At 38.8% G+C, this 16833-nt stretch overlaps 2 protein-coding genes across 3 annotated transcripts; both read left to right on the top strand.

The window, feature by feature from the left end:
- Positions 1–1426: 1426 nt before the first annotated feature.
- On the top strand, positions 1427–2942 carry foxq1a (forkhead box Q1a). The gene has a single exon (XM_058799568.1). It carries the CDS (start codon positions 1645–1647, stop codon positions 2494–2496), a length of 852 nt encoding a protein of 283 aa, XP_058655551.1. The 5' UTR covers positions 1427–1644; the 3' UTR covers positions 2497–2942.
- A 3318-nt stretch (positions 2943–6260) lies between these two features.
- Positions 6261–9994, top strand: foxf2a (forkhead box F2a). 2 transcript variants are annotated; one of them, XM_058799543.1, is made up of 2 exons: positions 6261–7645; positions 9086–9994. In XM_058799543.1, exons 1-2 carry the CDS (start codon positions 6664–6666, stop codon positions 9250–9252), a joined length of 1149 nt encoding a protein of 382 aa, XP_058655526.1. In that variant the 5' UTR covers positions 6261–6663; the 3' UTR covers positions 9253–9994. The 2 variants fall into 2 exon arrangements, with proteins under 2 accessions (XP_058655526.1, XP_058655516.1); XM_058799533.1 differs by having other exon boundaries at positions 9083–9994.
- The last annotated feature ends 6839 nt before the right edge of the window (positions 9995–16833 follow it).

Genomic DNA, 16833 nt, shown 5'->3' with positions numbered 1-16833 from the left:
TGTTTCTTGGCAAAGAAGCAGTGAAACCATTGATGCTAATGAAGATTACTCTACTGGTTGTATTGGCATGAGCCATGTAAACTATACATTTCAATTCTTGAGTACTAGGAGAAAACAGTAAAAGGTGCATGTATAAAACTGTTAATTTAGTTTTTTTTTTTCTTTCATAAAATGCATTTCCTACATCATTCATCGCACAAAAAGTAATCAAATGTCAAATGCTTATTATATATACAGACCAATCTAGTATTTACTCCTATGAATAATCATTTTATTATTATTATTTGTTTATTTGTGCAATTGTATTGACAAAGGCAGAAACCTTAAAGTTGTGGGATTTTCATTTTTTAAAGGGATTTTACTTCATTGTGGTATTACTATGTTTACATAACTTTGACATTTTTACTTTAACACAATTTTTTTTTTTTTTTTTAGAAATGTACAAAAATTATAAGTGGTATATTCAAGACAGCATATGTGTGAAATGCATATGTTTTCTTTACTGGAGTCTGCAGACCCAAATGAGTGTCATGACATTGAAGCATATATCCAATATCTGTACTGATCCTGATGTACAGTCTTAAAGGTATTCTGACACCACCTGAGTGTTCAAAACACATAAAAGAAACTATTTTTGCATAATGCATGTTTAAAGCATAATTATAAAACACATTCTGCTTGTTTATGTAATATAAGTTGTTTTTCTGCATTAGACATGTGACACAGGTGAAGATGTGTCAATTCAGTGTTTAATGACTAAAATCTTTGATGCAACCTAACTCGAGTTTGAAAATGAGAAGAAATATATACTCTAAATTCATAGCTGGAATTGTGAATCTTATTTACCTGCACAAGTTTATAAATGGGATGCTAAACAACTGCATAGACATGGTATCACTGATTTGTTTTTAAAAACGTCGTCTTTTGCAGTGATTAAACAGTTTAATGTTCTACCCATAGGGATGTTTTACACCAGAGGTTAAGCATAATATCATCAACAACTGTCATAACTGTCATGTAACAGAATGACTAATGAGGGATGTGATTGACACAACTAAAATGTTGGGAAGTGATTGCAATATGTTGCGACTTATTAAACCAGTTGTAACTCTAAATCTACTTTTTAGGACTATTCTTCCTATAGGTAACGCTTTGTTGACTGCGCGGCATGCCATGTCTGATAAACGCACGCCACCTGCTTTCCTGAGGTGAAATTCTTCTGCGGAGCAAAGGTGAGCAAGGACACAGGTGAATCCGCCTCGCTGTGACGAAACTCGGCTCAAACCAACAAAGCAATTCATCACGAGTCTGTCTGATACTGTCCACATACGCTCGACCGCTTTATTTCAAAACAGGGTGTGCATGATCCGTGTGTTTTTGTAAGAGTGATTTTAAGACTTAAAGACAGGCCCCGCCCCTGTAGGCATACCCAGAGGTGAGCGCCTATATTAGACAGCTGAGCGCGCGCTAGGGATGTTAAGAGCACTTATCTGCAGCAGGTACAGATCCTGTCACTCTCACGCTGTGGATTGTGTTTGACAGCTCCGCGTGGCTATTCTAGCGCTCCTTCTCCGGTGTTGTCTTAAGGAGCCTTACTCGGCAGATTTAAGCGCTTGGACAGTTAAAGTGCCACAAGCTCAGCCAATGAAGCTGGAGGTTTTCTGCGGGGGTCACTACGACTCCAAGCCCGCGGAGCTCTGCAGCGACGCCGAGGGCAGCATCCCGTCGCCGATGTCCGCGGAGGAAGAGCTGGGCTCGGATGGAGACTGCGTGGCGCACAGTCCCGCACCTGCTCTTCCAGGCGCAGAGAGCAAAGGCAAGCCCTACACCAGGAGACCCAAGCCTCCGTACTCATACATCGCTCTGATCGCCATGGCCATCCGTGACTCAAACTCAGGCCGTCTCACTTTGGCCGAAATCAACGACTACCTCATGAAAAAGTTCCCGTTTTTTAGAGGCAGCTACACCGGCTGGAGGAACTCGGTGCGCCACAATCTGTCTCTCAACGACTGCTTTCTCAAGGTGCTGCGGGATCCCTCCAGACCGTGGGGGAAGGACAACTACTGGATGCTGAACCCACACAGCGAGTACACCTTTGCGGACGGAGTGTTTCGTCGGAGGAGAAAGCGCATCAGCAAAAAACCGGGCAAGGAGCCAGAGGGGCCGAGCCAAGCTCCTGCGGTGGACACTATCGTTACGCCTCCTTCCAGCGCCAAGTTTACAAGCTCCTTCGCCATTGACAGCATCCTCAGCCGACCTTTCAGGAAAGAGGAACGCAAACCCGACACCTGGCACGGGGGATATGTCCTGCGGGGCTCCCCTCTGGCTTTTCCCCAAACGCAGGCGCTTCGATCCTTTGGACCCCTGGAGGAGCCCGCCATCAGCTGCCGTCACCAACGGGACTTTCTCCCGTTCCAGCTGACATCCGAGTGCCTGTCGATCCCACACGCGTCCGCGGGCTTTCACCCGTTCAAGATCGACTATTTGTTGTCGTAATATCGTGTGGGTCCAGGGTGGGGAACTTTGGCACTTTCTGAGCACTTGTGACTTGACAAAGACATACATTTCATCCGCCTGCGTAAAGATCGTCCGGGAAAGTTTTATGCAAAATGACAAAGAGTGAACTATTTAATAGCTATTCTATTTGTATCGTCCTACTGAGCGGTTGCGTTGTTTTAAACTGTCGTCTGTGTATTTATTTGTCCTTTGTGTTTGTTTTAAGTGTGTTGAACCAGGTGCCTCAAACGATCTTATAAAAGTAAACTTGTTTTCATTTCAGATTTACTGTTCGAGATAAACTACTCAAGAGACAAGCTCAATTTTAGTTTTTACAAAGAAAGTGAGGCTCCTGCATCTAAACTGGAATTATTGTAAACTATTTTGTTTCTGACAGAATGCATGCGCATTTTATATTGAATAATAAAACATGTTTTAAAATGAAACACGAATTGATTGTTATCAATCAATAAGTTCATGGCCAGATGTTTTAAAATATATTATCCTGTGATATTATTCTGGCATATTTCACGAATACATGTTTGCCCAATTACTGACGGTGCTGCTTATTGTGATTTAAAATGCCAAATGTTGATTAAAATTACCATAGGATTCCTAAAACAAACAAAATGCATGTTCACGTTTTCCAATCCGTTTTCTCATAATGGTGAATTCGGGTAAATTGGTACACTTTTTGCCATTGAGATGACTGGGGGGGGAAATTAACCCTAAATATTACTATGTTTGCAATGGCCAGAGAGTTGCATAGCAGTACCTGCAGGTGGTGTTATCACAGTGCCCTTCTGTCTGGGCGCCTCTGTTTGTTTTCACACTTCCCCTGCATCCGCATCCTTAACATGTGTATATTAATAGTTCAGCATGCTGAAAGCGTGGCAGTTTTGAGACTTTGGTGAAGGAGAATAAAACGAGATAAAGCAGTTTCAGTATGAGGCAGCTGTGGATATCGAAATGAAATCCCATTTCCATACGTTTCCACGAGCTGTCCACGGTCCTGAAGATAAGATTACATAACTCAGCTGTCAAGGCCAAGTACAGCATTTACCTACTAAGCTAGTTAAAACCATAAGATGCTTCATTTGTAAATGTGTCCTTGTTTCTGCTTTAAACAAAGCATATCCTTTAAACATACCTTTAAACAAACATTTCGTCGTGTTTAGTAGTAGCAGTTTTTGTTATTATTGTTGCATTTTCGTTCGTTCGTTTTAATTTTACTTTTTTTTTTATGTATTCACCTATTTACTCGTGTTTTTTATATTTGTTTTCTTTTTTTATTATTTTATTATTATTATTATATTTTGGGACTGTGTAATTATATTAATCCTTGTTAATATCGTACAGAACCTGAGTTTTCTTTTGGCCAGACACATCTCAATAGATAATTTTCCTAAAAAGCATAAAGTTTCAGAAGCACGAATTATGATATCAAATCCACAATAAACTGACGAATTAATAAATGAATGGAGTGAATATAAACATTCGCCTGCGCAAGAGAATAGCCCACATATATATATTTGTATCCTTTATAGTACCTAAATGACAGTCACAAATATTATTCAGATAATTGAAATCGACATCATTTATTAGACACCACTTGCTTCTGCCAAACTAAAAAGAAAAAGAAAAAAGGAAGAAAAAAAAGAAGAAAAATCGACCTCAACATCTACGTATGAAGTGTAACGTGACGTCAAGGAGAAAGTCATTAGCACCAATCAAACTGACAAGGCCTGTTGCCATTTATGGCGTTTAAATGGTCCATCATCTGGAGAGACTATACTGCAACCTACAGGATGTAATGTACAATATCTACTGCACAACAGCAGGCAAATGTGTGAAATTTCAACAACTAGATTATTGTAATCAGATTTCTTTCGCACGGTCAAATGGTACTCTTTTATAAAATATGAATAACTGGTGGTGGGCTACATTTTTATAGGTATCCAAATTAGTTTATTTTCCTTTTTTGTATTTTTCATATCAAAATGAAGATGAAAATTAAAACCCACGTCAGTAATTCCCCAAAGAGCGTAATCTGTGTTATCATCGTGCAGTTTATTTGTTTGATTGCAATTTAAACAATTGCTGAAGTTGTTGGACTCGTGAGGGAGAGAAACATTCGTCATTCGTAGGCGCCTCCAGAACCCAGGGCTTTGTTTTTTCTTCGCAGAGTTTCCCCGAGAGCGGACACAGATATATTTAGCAATTCAATATTTATATTTTCTGTCCAGAACTGCAAATATCCGTCCCCCGAAGTGCCTCTTGTCACGCGGAGAGTAAAAACCTCTAATATTGGCATTATTCAGCTCTTAGCAGTGACAAACAGCATTCAAATGCGGAGTCGACATCGATTTGTCACCTTTAGTCAAAAGGTCACCTACAACAGTAGAGGAATCCAGCAGTCTAGTACAACAATATTATCCCCGCAACGAGAAACCTTCAAAGTCTCTCGGGTATTTTTCTTCTGCACCGAGCGCGGCTTTTTCTAAGCCAAGCGTGCATCCTGAACGCAGCGGGGATAGCGGGTTTGATGTTGCCGGGAATTTTTGGGGCGATTATTTTCTTTACCTTTATTGTTATGACGAGGGCTGATTTTATCTCCACATCCTTTTGTTGTCTTTGATAAAGATGTGAGGCTGCTTGTTTCTGCCTATGAGGCACGGCTGTGAATATTGCCCTCGCATTGCATTCGTATATTTTAGTGCGCGTATTCATGACCAAGCCAAATTAAAAACGAGCAACTGCTGTGTAGGCCTAATGTTTAAACTGTAAGAGGCCAGTAAACAGTAGTAGAATCGATTAGTTTACAGAGCAAATAAATATAGCTATGCACACACAAAGAATTGTTTTAAATAGGCCTAATCATTGACGCGTGTAATGATAATAAAACAAAATTCGTTAATAATAGAACCGACTACTTGGATTATGCAATCATACAAACTATTATTATTATTATTATCATCATTATTATTATTATTTTGCATGCACGGTTGCGTTTTTAATTAAACATTTAAAATAAAATCAAGTGACTTTGTGCATTTATTGTTGTTTTTCTTTCACGATAATCACGAATGTTGCGTTGCACTGGAGATTTTTTTCTTGATTTTTTTTATTTTTTTCGTATGGCCAATTAAGCTCACTTTCCACAATTAATTAGTCCCTCTCTCAGGGGGGATGATAGGGGTCTGGGACGGTAAACTGACACTGCGATGTGTGTGGTATCCGAGCACTGGCGCAGCGGCTGATGGAAAAAGCCTGCTTCCACTCATGTCAAAATCATTTATCCAGAACAGCCCTTTACAAGAACTTGTATACACTTGGAGACGGACTTTTTTCGCCCACCCCCATCATGCGTACTTGACAAGATGCTCAACCAGGTCACTGCCTTACGTGCTCGCATTCTTCTCTCTAAGGCGAAGCGATGAACTCTTGCTTCGCACGTTGTTCCCTCGACGGTCAAACGCGCCATTACATCGTGCCACTCACTAGAAGTGCTTTTCTATTTCAACCTCCCGTCCTCCAGTGCCAGAACTCTCACCAAAACACGCCATTAATTACTGGAGCTCTGACAGCCTTCGCCCCGGTGTTTGGCGTGTGGCGCTGTTGATTGAAACGTCGGACTAGGCTTGATAAATGGCGTTATTGCGTGTATTTAGGCTGTCAGAGGGGAGGTGGGGAGTCTCTCTGCTCGGACTCTGCACAGCCTCCTGCCAGACCGATAGCTGGAGGCATGCCAGACATGGAAAAGGGGTGGGTCTCCGCAGTTTGAGGAGATTTCTTGGAGGAATTTAGCGGGGATCTAGGGGGCAGAGAGAGATTTACGAATTGATAGGTGGTCGCGTTTTGTTTGGCCGCACGTCTTTGCGCCAGAGGACTCTGGAGCGTTGAGTTTCCTTCTCTTAAAGGATTAGTCTTCACGATGGCCACCAAGAGACTAAGGAGGGGTCGCTATCCTGGCGACACACAGCTGGTGGCTTCAACCAGGAGCACAATTGTGGCGCACTGACCTCGGAGAGACACTGGCTTTTAAGAGAGATTTGCTTGGAGTACGCATAGTTTTCTCCCGTATTTTTAGCCCCGACTCTCGTTCTTTGAAGACCGAACCCGTCTTTTCACATCCGTCCAGCTTCGTTTGGGCTACAAGGCTTAGCAATGACGACTGAAAGCTCTCAGCAGCAGCTGGACACGCCGGCTCCCATCAGATCCAGCCCTGCATCCAGTGCCATGCACTCGGGGCTTCAGAGCACACAGACAGTGCTGGAGAGCACAACTGCGACCGGCAGCAAGGGCAAAAAGTCTAACTCGGGCATGAGGCGCCCCGAAAAGCCGCCTTACTCCTATATCGCTCTCATAGTCATGGCGATACAGAGCTCTCCCACCAAAAGGTTAACGCTGAGTGAAATCTATCAGTTCCTCCAAGCGCGTTTCCCGTTTTTTAGGGGTTCCTACCAGGGCTGGAAAAATTCCGTCAGACATAATTTGTCTCTAAACGAGTGTTTCATCAAACTTCCCAAAGGCCTTGGGCGGCCGGGAAAAGGCCACTATTGGACCATCGACCCCGGGAGCGAGTTCATGTTTGAGGAGGGCTCTTTCCGACGCAGGCCCCGTGGTTTCCGAAGGAAATGCCAGGCTCTCAAACCCATGTACCGCATGATGAACGGCATCGGCTTCGGCGCTTCGATGTTGCCCCAAAACTTCGACTTTCAGTCGCCCTCCGCGTCCCTGGCCTGCCACGCCAACGGCTATAATCTGGACATGATGAGCAACCCTGTGCCTGGCGTTCACACGGGTTACGATGGCCTCAGTACAGGCCACCATGTCTCACACATGTCGCCCAGCTCGGGTTCTACATACATGACGGCATGCCAAGTCGCTTCCAATGGCGAGTACGGCCCAGAAAACAGCAACAGTCCGCTTCACTCGCCGCCGGCCATGAGCGGCTCTCTGGAGTGCCATTCGCCGTACGGAGCCGCCTCGGCACATTGGGCTTCATCAGGTGTGTCTCCTTACATTAAACAGCAGCCGCTAGCCTCCAGCAGCCCAAACTCCTCTGGATTACACTCGAGTATGCCGCCTTATTCTCTGGAGCAGGGCTATCTGCATCACAACGGCAGAGAGTCGGCAGACATCTCAGGTAAAAGCCGCTAATGCACACACAGTGTCTCGATTTGATATTTCTGTATAAAGTTTAGCAGGTTTAAGAAGGCATTTATACAATACTTAAATACTCTCTCTAAAAAAATAAAAAAAATAAATAAAAAATGCTGGGTTTGGCTCAAATATGGACTAACTCAACTTTCGGGTTAAAATTTAATGTAAAAATTTAACAAAACAGCTGGCTTAGTTCATATTTGACCCAAAGTTGGGTTAAAACAACCCAGCATTTTTTAGAGTGTAGTTTCCCATAAATAAAAATAAACGTAGCTTAAATGTAGCTGCTGTTGTTTTAAAAAAACATTTTAATGTAATGTCGTTTAAAACGAAAAGCCTGCCTAAATATTACAATTCAAGTTTGGAGGAGGCAATGTGTTTTTAGCCGACATCATGTGTAACAATTTAGTCTTTTTCGATGTATTAAAGTAGCACGGATTGTCGAAGCAATTTCATTTATGCTTTTAAAAATGCATATTATTGCAAGCATTATGCCTGTTAATCGATAATTATTTACAATAAGGGACCACAGTATTTACAGAAAGGGCAGATTCCAAAGTCATGCGAGTGTACAATCGTATAATTATTATTATTTTTTTTTATTACCTCAAATTGGATCATGCAAGTCTTTTTTTTTTTTCTTCTCTTTTTTTTTTTTCAGAGGCCTACATAGTTGTATGTGCTACGTTTGTTAAGGGCGCATTTCGACTAATGAATTAAAGTTTGTGCGTGGCAATTAAGAATCACTCACACTTTTTGAGTTGATTTTCCCGCAGTGCTGTTTTGGAGACACAATATAATTAGGAAAATAGCAGATGTCTGACGCAAAAGGCCTTTGTGAGCTGTTTGCGATTTATTTTCTTTCCACCATTTCATAAGGTTAAGAAAACAGAGCCGTCTTTGCCAGTAGTTTGGCAATGAAAGCCCGACATTAATGCAAACTAAAGAGGATTTTACACGTGTGTTCAGTTTAGCCAGTGCGGGCTGTTTTAACTGTGAGGCTTCCTATGAGGCCCAGGTGAACAAAAAAATAAACATTTAGCCACCCAAATGACGTTTTAATATAAGAAAACGCAAGAAATACGCTGTGAATAATTGTTATAATTCTAATAAGGCGTTGAAACAAAAAAGGGAGGAAGTTTGGCATTGGTTGAACTGAGTTCACTTACAGAAAACAATACCATTGTTCTTCAAATACTGGCATGGCGCTGAAAGCACTAGAATACATTGTCTGAGCTGGTAATTGCATGTCTTCTATTAAACGTAAAAACAATATTACTTTCCTTTAAAAAGCGCTAAAGTGAAATACATGTTCTGATGCTTCTAAGAAGACTGTAGAGACAATTAAGCATACTTTCGATGATGACATTATTCTAGCAATATATTAATACTGGTGATTTATTTGATTGTTTTTCACCAGCAGGAATGTCTCGATACCAAACCCACTCATCGCCAGTCTGTGACAGAAAAGACTTTGTGCTGAACTTCAACGGTATTACGTCGTTTCATCCATCCAGCAGTGGATCCTACTACCATCATCAGCTACATCACCAAGGAGTCTGTCAAGATGTAAAGCCATGCGTTATGTAATTTAAACTATGACAAGCCAAAAAAATAATAAATGCGAACGTACGGACTGAACTCGCAAATTACGAGACTGTGTGCGCTTGATGCACGGTTATCTATGAAGAATAAATCAAATCAATGGAAGGCGAAACGAAGTCATTCACCTCTCCGTATTTACTGAGAGAAACTATGAAGGAAGGAAGGAATTGATCGGAACTGAGGACTCCACAGGGACGTTTGGGCTTTTTTGGGAAAGATTATGACATATATTTACTATCTTGGAAAAACCTCGAAACGTCTGCAAATGAGGAGACATGTTGTTTAACAAAGCTGTTTATCCAGTCCATAATCAATAGCCAAGACTTTTGTTTGATTTGACCACATTTCCAATGAGGATAAAGGGGAGAGTGCTCAATAACTGAGCATATAAAGTCGTAGTAAAATTAAACCTAGTTATTTTCGATGCACTCAGCAACACCGCGAAATACTGAATTCTGAGTTCAGTGGCGTGGGAATCGATGCATGTCACAAACCCACTCGAATACAAAGTATCTTATTTGTCTAAACCTTATGTGTGTTTCTTTTTGACGGCTCTTCAGTAATTCCACCTCTTATATTTTCAGGGGTGAATGTATAGGTCTGTGGGTAGTTCATGTGTAAAAGGAAAGAGGCCTACGAAAACCGTATTAGAATAATAATGATTGCACTTTTGTTAGTTTAACAAGTTGACAAATTACAGTTATGTACAGTACAATAAAACGATGTATTCTCCAAAAACAATAAGTGTATTTATTTATTGCTTAACCATGTTTAAATGAGTTATTTTGTTTTCCGTAAAACACGACAAAGACTCCATTATTGTAACTGGTTTGAAGCAAATATACAGTAGGCTTATTTAATTTTATACCCTTCTAATAATTAAAATCGGTTTACCACTTCCCGTAAGAATAAACTCCTCCAAACCTGTTACGCTTCTTTGGATAAATAAAAAAAATAAATAAATAACCGGTCAAATATTTGACCCAGCAATATTTACTGTATGCATTTAGGCAACTGTCTGTGAAAATGTATATTTTTGAAATAAGAATAACTCGCTTCTTCACCTTCAAATACGCTCTTCAATAGAAAAGAACGAGTCTTTATTAGATTGCTGTAAAATAAACAGGTAGCCTAGGTAAAAATAAACACAATAGAGATAATAAACGATTTAAACTGGGGTGCTACGGTAAAGAAAACATAACCCTAACATAGCAAAGAAAGCCACAAGTTTGACCAATCTCTGATCAATAATCACAGTGATTTTCTAACTCGTAAAACTCGATCGAAAATAGGCGCACTTATAATACGCCCTTTAGATGCACTCGGATGTCCTCTAAATCAAGCATGCAATTAATAAATGAAATACACATTTCATTCATATTTCACCAACTTTCTCAAAGAAATCTAAATTTAATGAAAATCTCAATTGTCAAAAACGCGTTATATTCCGACTCCCATTAAATCAGTGACAGACAAATAAAAGCAGGGGCCATCTCTTAGCTGAATTTGAGGATTATTGGTATTGTCAATGAGCAGAATGAATAGAGAAAGCCAACAAGCGTGCCGAGGTTAACTCAGCTTAACCCCTACTGCTCAGCTCAAGGCCTATGCTTAACCAGCCTACCGAAGTTTACAAGTTAAACCCGGTGCAATGTCGCCATCTACCGTTACACCAAACACTGTGCCAAGTACAAGAAAGATGTATAATCGTTAGTTTTTGGCTTTAGCCTTTGTATAGCAAGTAGGCTATATTTATGTATATATGTGTATATTCTGAAACTTATTTAAAGTGCCTTTGTGTACATTATTTTCCCTCAAAGTAATACAAAACTAATAGCCTACAAAATGTCTTACTAAAAACAAAACAGATTTTATCCATTGTCAAATAATAGCACTTCAGTGTGTTGAACGTGGACTTCCAACCCTGAAATTACATCTTTAAAAACAGTAAATATAATTAACATAAATTAAAAATGATTTTAAATGGTACATATGTATATTGCAATAAACTTTCGTGCCTAACACGTAAAACGGGTGCTCGTAATGTTACTTGTCAACTAAAAAAAATCGGAGACTATTAATTTTATAATATTATAATATTAGCCTATGTAAAGGTAAAAAAGAAAAAAAAAGAAAAGTGAATTTAAAGACAAACATAATAATATTCAAACAGAAGTACACTTGTCTACTATGTAAAAAATCATTTTGCTGTTCATTCACAAGCATACTCAAGCTTTATTGTTCTACCATGGATACAGTTCCATGGATACAGAGAGGAAAATTTGTTTGTTTTAATTTTGTATTTTAAGGAAAAGAAATGTAGGCTACACCAAGGCATTTAAAATAAGCTTCAAAATATACTGTAGATACACAACGAATTGCGTTATTCCTCAGTATGCTTTAGTAAAATGAAATAAAATATTTGCTTGTCGTGTTATTCAAAATATAAATAAAAAAGTTAACACTTTAGATTAGGGAACAAATATTCACTATTAACTAACTGTTTTCCCTCAATAAACTATAGTAAGTATAAGGCAGTTGTTGTAGCCTACTTATGTTTAGGTATGAGGTAGGGTTAAGAAATCTAAAATATGGTCTTTATAAGCACTAATGATACTGTCCATAATAATATGGCAGGCATATTACTAGTCAATGCCAATAAGCAACCAGTTAATATTAAATATTGTTCCCTAATCGAAAGTGTTACCAATATCAAATAACAGTTTGAATTGCCGGTCCGTATTGTATGCTTTAGTAACCGTATAAAAGTAGCTACTGCTGTTCAACTGTAATGTACTAAAATGCATTTCCTAAAATCAGTTAATTACAAATTATAATAATTCATTTGGTGGAAATGCGCTTCAGTGACATGCAGTGGGCATAACTAAATAACAGAACTAATAAAGCGGTTTGATTATGGACGAAAACATGTGCACGTAAAGTGTGCACTTAAAATGCGTTCTTTTTTCATTTGCTCACATTTAATGAGACTGACACGCAATGAGTCTCAGAACAACCCGATTTTGATAAAAAAATATATATATATATATATATATATATATATTTCACCTGCTAATTGTTTTTGCCGAAATATCGCTCTTCGGACAGCGTTTCAGCCACACCAACGCTACCGATTTAATACTGACAAAATAAATTCCCGGTAACGGGAAGCTCACCGATATAGAGGGTGAAGCCTAATACATGGAGTGATTTTAAACCGATTGCATGTGATGCGCATTTACCGTAGGAAGCATATCTCAAATGCGCAAATTAGAAATTCAAATAAAAGACGCTGTTCTGCAGTCGCTTCGTTGTTTGAATCATTAGTGAAGCTTTACACAGCCGCGTTTCAGACAGTGACTGGCTCCCAAATAACACACGTACGTCTGCAAGATGGCTGTTAAGAATTGCTTTAAGCATAGCTTTGTATAAACATCTGATAGACGTCTTTAAGATGTCAGTTTTACATACATTCTAAATCATAAACATCTTAATGATATTTTGTAGACGTCTATTTGACATTTGATAGGAAACGTCCTAGACGTATTGCAGATGAGCAAAGCTTAAAAATAATAAATAAATAAATAAGTCTTGCAGATGTCAAATAGAGTCTCCAGTGATGTAGGCTACATGTGCCATCACAGGGAGCTTCCCTTACGAAAATTTACCATGGTTTTACGACAGTATTTCATTATAGTCACTATTGTAACTTTCATTACAAAAGTGCTTGTGTTAATTCCTTTTTCCATGTCACGGAGATCTCCGAGTCTGATGGTGGATGTCTCAAGTCTGTGAATCATTGACGGTTTGTTGAATCTGTCGACTCACAGTGCCGCCTGCCGGCTGGAGCAGATACTGTTCAGCAGTAGACGACAGTACTGTATAACTGCTGCGTTCTGTGCCCCATCTACTGTGTGCCATGACCTGAGAATATTCTATAAGTTATTATAATACGGTGATCAGAGTTCGTGGTATGTTAGTTAATAGTTGAGTGTATGTTTTTATTTTATTTGTTTTTAATTGTTGCACAAACTGTTATTATAATGAATAATTATTTTAATGTTTGCGGGCTAAACTGACCTAACTATTTTAGTACAATTCACCAGTGAAAAATAGTAAAAAGTATTCATTGCAAATAGCAAACAGATCAAAACAGTATTATATTGTAACAAAAATGACTTTACAAAAACACAGTACAAATAGTAATAATAATAATAATAATAAATATGAGAACACAATAAAACTGAATTTAACAATTATTTTGAACATTCTCTAATAGTTTTTAATATTTTCATTTTCGCAAACTGTGAATAGCTTAAACTGTATAGTAACTTTTCAAACGTTATTTTATGTCTGTTCTTGTGCTGTCTTTACTATCCCTAATTTAGGCTTATTATTTTTGCATTAGGCTTATTTTGCTTTCTGCAAATGTTATCGTTGCAAATGTAATTGTTAAGTGGATTGTTATTTAAAAAATATATATATTTAACTCACGTGGTGTAGTGTGGGAACTTTTGGGAACATTTACATTTGTGTGGAAAATAATCCTACACCCTGTTCAGGTCCTGTTATTTAGTTCATGAAACAGTGCTACTTTAATGTAACATGAATAGTTAGTCACTGCCTTGTTGTGCTGGTTTGCAGTGACAATGACGATGGGAACATTATGACACTTATTTTAGGTAAACTATACTTTAGTCATAACGTTTTAAAGTCAATTATATAAAAAAGTAGATTGGTTTCATTTGAATCTGAAAAGAAAGACTGATTATCTCTTCACTAACTGGAACATGCTGTAAAACACATTTCTGCAGCACCTACAAACAACTGAAACAAAAGGCTGCTTTTTGAGAGGTAACTGTAAATTCAGTCACTGTTCTGTCATGTAAATCAGCATCTATTCACCATAGCTAGTTTCTCCAATGATGCATCAGACTATGTTGGATAATCAGTGAGTGTCTGGGAATGAAAGGTTCTAGTTGTGTTATAGGGGTCTCCAATCCTTCTCATAGAGGGACAATATTCTGCATGAGGACCTTGAATGTCTGGTTCAGGTGTGTTTAATTAGGTTTTTAGCTGAACACAGAACCTAGTGGTGCCATGTAGACAGAGAAGAGAAGTGGTCCAAGAACTGAGCCCTGAGGCACCCCAGTAGTTAGATGTTGCGACTTGGACACCTCACCTCTCCAAGATACCTTGAAGAACCTATCTGAGAGGTAAGACTCAAACCACTGGAGTGCAGTTCCTGAGATGCCCTTTGCCAATAGGGTTGACAGGAGCATCTGGTGGTTAACTGTGTCAAAAGCAGCGGACAGATCCAGCAAGATAAGTAATGAAGATTTGGAATACGCTTTCTTAGGGCTTCAACAACTGAGAGCAAGGCAGTCTCAGTTGAATATCCACTTTTGGTTGCTGTCGAGGAGGTTGTTCTGTTTGAGAAAGGCAGAGACTTGGTTGAACACAGCTCATTCAAGTGTTTTAGCAATGAAAAGAAGAAGGGAAACCGCTCTGTACTTCTCTAAAAGAGATGGGTTAAGGGTGGGTTTCTTAAGTAGTGGGGTTGTTCGAGCCTGTCTAAATGCTGAGGGAAAAACACCAGTGTGAAGGGATGTGTTAATGATGTGAGTGAGTGCAGGTACAACTGCAGGAGAAATGGCTTAAAGGAGATGAGATAAAATAGGATCAAGCGGACAAGCAGTCGGATGATTAGAAAGGATGAGTTTGGAGACTTCTGCCTCAGAGAGTGAAGAGAAGGATGTGAACGAGTGTATGTTTGCTGGTACGATGTGCTTCACAGATTGTGGTGTAGAAAATTGTGCACTGGTGGTTTTAATTTTATTAATGAAGAACGTGGCAAAGTCATCAGCTGTTAGAGTTGATCAAGGAGGGTTAGGGTTAGGGCTCTGCAGAGTTCAGCTCCAACCCAAATTACAACTCACCTGCCTGTAGCTGTAACTGTTCAGACCTTAATTAGCTTGTTCAGGTGTGTTTGATTAGGGTTGAAGCAAAACTCTGCAGGGCTGTGCCTCTCCAGGACCGACGTTTGCCACCCCTGCCATAGCAGATAGCTGGGAGGGTGATTTAGCCACTTTAGCCCTAAAGCTAATTTATAATTGGTTAACATAACAATATTACTTATCCAAGGTTACACCAGTCTGATTTCCCCTATTAGCAGTCCCTCCATGATTTTGTGATCTTGCAATTGCAAGAATGAATGCAAATTCAACCATGCCTTGTTTCTAAAAACAACAACAACTGAAAGGCAAAACCAAACAAACTGATCAATATATTACCAACTGTCCTACCACTGTTTTGTAGTGAATTTCATTGAAAAATGTGCAGACATTAACAAGTGTTCTGTCTATTACTCTTATGTCAGAATATCCATGCTGCTCTTTGCCATATAAAGGAACTAGACTAATGTACGGGTACAACTGGGTTGAAGGCTTTTTTCTTAAAACATTAAATGACAACAAAACCCACAAGAACAATTAAACACAGGTTTGTTGCTGCACATACAACATGAAACTGTCCTGATCCATGAGGTCATTGAATGCAATAACAAAAGCATGACATACAATAACATTTATTTTTTAAAGGGTTCAAGCAAGTTACTAATGAACTGTTAAATTTTTCCAACAGTGGCCTTCTGACTGTCCAACAGCACAGGCTTCTTTTACTTACAGGTAGGTTTCCACTGTACATAAGTATAATAACTAGAACCGACAGAGTTATACTCATCTACTACAGTAGAGGTCGAGTTCTGATTTGCTGTGTGCGGCTTAAGAGAAGATACTTAGGCCTATTTATGTGTGCTGGGAAGCAGAGAAAGAAATGACTTGTGGACTTTCTGTGGACTATTTTATAGATATTGTGGAATAGAAAATATAAATATGTTCAAATTAAAGTTACTTGACATTTTTTGATATAAGCACTGTTGGGCTAGTTGCTCAAAAATTTTATTTATTACTCATTACTAATTACTTTTTAATTATAGTAATACAATTTATGCTTGGTTTAGAGGGATGTGGGTGGGCAAGCCATGTAATGCCAGAGTAATCCCACAATTTGCACATTGGTGTTCAGATCATCGTTTCTCCTGAAAAATCAATAATGGCAATATTTGAGTTGGATTTGAAATCAGTGGGGTTGAGGCATCAAAAGTAACTAACGAGCTGTTTAATAGAACTGTAATATTATTACTGAAATCTTATTAATTAGTTACACTACTAGTTACCGCAAAAATAATAGTATTACTAGGCCTATAACTACTGCACAACATTGGTTTTAAGGTACAGATTATGATATTTTTGTTATTAGTCTATTTAACAACAAATTTAATTCATTCTGATACAATAATTATCAAGTTGTCTTCATCATTTCATTTAATTCATTTCTTTCTTTGTCTCCATAAAGATAAATTTGTTTTGAGCATAGAGATCAGATTAACTTACAAAGTTAAACACACACACACGCACATCATCTCATATTTTTTTTTAAATGTATGGATTTTACTGTTTTTTCCAACCAGACATTCAGTCTTAAACAGAATAATAATAATAATAA

The sequence above is a fragment of the Onychostoma macrolepis genome, chromosome 02 (assembly GCF_012432095.1).
Source record: "Onychostoma macrolepis isolate SWU-2019 chromosome 02, ASM1243209v1, whole genome shotgun sequence".
NCBI lineage: Eukaryota > Metazoa > Chordata > Actinopteri > Cypriniformes > Cyprinidae > Onychostoma > Onychostoma macrolepis.
The sequence above is the reverse complement of the archived record's forward strand: the minus strand, read 5'-3'. Positions and strand labels throughout refer to the sequence as shown.

Excerpts from the sequence above, each read along its gene's own strand:
- foxf2a (XM_058799533.1), top strand. The coding sequence starts at position 6,664 with ATGACGACTGAAAGCTCTCAGCAGCAGCTGGACACGCCGGCTCCCATC. Across the intron at positions 7,646-9,082 it reads AGAGTCGGCAGACATCTCAG|CAGGAATGTCTCGATACCAA; the intron begins GTAAAAGCCGCT and ends GTTTTTCACCAG.
- foxq1a (XM_058799568.1), top strand. The coding sequence starts at position 1,645 with ATGAAGCTGGAGGTTTTCTGCGGGGGTCACTACGACTCCAAGCCCGCG.